The 2244-nt window shown below is 38.2% G+C and overlaps 1 protein-coding gene across 1 annotated transcript in view; it reads left to right on the top strand.

Moving 5' to 3' along the window:
- shc2 (SHC (Src homology 2 domain containing) transforming protein 2) overlaps window positions 1-1500 on the top strand; it is a 16984-nt gene extending 15484 nt beyond the window's left edge. The window contains exons 12-13 of the mRNA XM_010786825.1: window positions 235-386; window positions 734-1500. Of these exons, the coding sequence (XP_010785127.1) occupies window positions 235-363 (129 nt within the window). The 3' untranslated portion in view covers window positions 364-386; window positions 734-1500. The remainder of the gene's footprint in view (window positions 1-234; window positions 387-733) is intronic.
- The last annotated feature ends 744 nt before the right edge of the window (window positions 1501-2244 follow it).

Below are 2244 nucleotides of genomic sequence, written 5' to 3'. Positions count from 1 at the left end.
TATTATGTTACTGTAAATTTGTATTTCCACATGTATATTTTCCACATGTATATATTTTCAAACTTTTTAATGCTATTTTATTTATATTTCAGAAATATTTTGGATTGATCATTTCTAGTGTTTTAATTTCTCTTATGTACATTGCCTTGTCTTTTTATGCTGCTGCAACGCAAACATTTCCCAAATTGGGATAAAAAAAAGTATTTATATCTTATCTTGCTGTCCTCATTACAGGTCCGGACCAAAGACATGTTATTTGAGAGCATCAGCCACCTCATAGCGTACCACCTGAAGAACGAGCTGCCTATCGTGGCAGCAGAGAGCGAGCTGCACCTCAAACAGGTGGTCCGGAGGAAGCTGTGAGACCCCTGGCCCTGCAGGGGACGGTAAGCAGGCAGTATATTAACCATGTGTGCAATAACTAAAAGGATTGAATGAATGGAAATGCAAAAATGTATGGGGCAGTGGATGACAAATACCATTTAGAAACTCTTTATGTTAATAAATAATTAGATGGATATAATTCCCATAAAGAAATGCATGTTTTCAATTAGCAGGTTGTTGATGATTTGTGAGGGTGAACAATTGGAACAAATGAATGTGACATAGCATTTCTGCATGCAATACAATGACAAATCATCTAGTGTCAGACATGCGACTGTTGTCTACAAGCTTAAAAAATTACTAATTGTGCAAAAAATATAACATTTTCTTTGTCTTCTATATTTCACAGCTGTTTTCAAAGGTCGCCATGCAAAAACAACACGGAAATGAATGGAATGAATAATCCCCGTATGGATATTCATCTGGAACAAAGGATGTCACTGATTTCCATGAACAGTTCTTCCAATTAGAGTGTCTCCTTTTACTTTCTCTGCCTTTTGCCCACAAGGATCAACCAAACTATCCCTCGCCTATCATAAACTCCTCAGCATGCAGCTATTAAGCTAAAACAACAACCAGAATCTACAATCTGACAGATTTCAGACCCGGAAAATTGTCAAGCAATGTCAAAAATGTAAGAGACATTTATTTGTAGAGGACCCGACTTCGGGAAATGGAAAAAGGATTTGAGGTGACGTCTCAAAAAGCCTGTAAAAGTGAAGTGCTTCCAGTAAACCCCCGCCTATCACACACCGGACAAATCATGGATATCACAAGAACAAAGCTGTCAATCTGCTACAAACACTGTGTACACATCTGAAGATGTCAAATGACTCACTGGGCCATTTCTATGTGAATGAAGGAAATGAAAATGCTGCGACTCTAAGAGACAATTTAATTTGAATGTAAAGAGTGTTTGTTGTTACGTGTTTACAGGTCTGCAGTGCCTGACTCTGAGATGGCACAATGGAAACAAACCAAGCATGATTAAGTGCTGAATTTATTAAAAAAAAAAGCCACATGATTGTCTGCCTTTTTAGGTTTCATTGCCGTTGAGGGAAGGATTTCTGATTCTCTATGATAACCAAGGCACCAAAACTCACTTAAAGGTCACCTATTGTGCAAAATCCACTTGTTCATGTCTCTTCTACATCAACATGTGTCCCCTCTGTGTAAAAAGATTCTGAAAGTTTCAGGAAAAAAGATTCTCTCACTTTTTGTCCTGATCCATTTATATATAAAAACCTGTCTGAAAATGAGCTGATCAGATTTTGGCCACTTTGTGATGTCATAACGATTTTTTGGCTTGTGTCACCATTAGCCAATCACCAACCAAGGTAACCCCCCAAACCTAGAGCACCATTGTGTTCTTTTTAACCAAATATCTCTCAGAGGGGCATGGGGAGGGGCTCCTTATTTTCATCTAAAGTAACAGACAGAGAATCAGCACTTTTGAAACAGGGCTGAAACAGAGGGGATTATGGGTGGATGCCGCAATGATCTGTTTGGTGTTTGGAGCCAAACACTTCAGAGACATATTTTGTATATATCTGAGACCTGGAATATATTGATGGAAAACAGTATAATAGGGGACCTTTAAGAAACGCATACTATCTTTGTATCGACAGTCAACTAAACATTGTCTTGAAGGTTTGATCATTTACTATAAATATCTGTCATTCGTTTGTAAGGGCTGTTCATGATTTGTCAAAGCATGCTGTATGTGTTGTGTAAGCCTTCCATCAGACTCTACGTCCTATAGGTTACAAACTCAGTATATCCATGCCTGTATTTCCACAGCTCCTCCCACTTCAGTGCCTTAATAACTGCAGAGACAGGCATTTGTGTCAGATTGTAAAT

This window comes from Notothenia coriiceps, unplaced genomic scaffold, assembly GCF_000735185.1.
Source record: "Notothenia coriiceps isolate Sejong01 unplaced genomic scaffold, NC01 NC01_scaffold00029610, whole genome shotgun sequence".
NCBI lineage: Eukaryota > Metazoa > Chordata > Actinopteri > Perciformes > Nototheniidae > Notothenia > Notothenia coriiceps.
The sequence above is the reverse complement of the archived record's forward strand: the minus strand, read 5'-3'. Positions and strand labels throughout refer to the sequence as shown.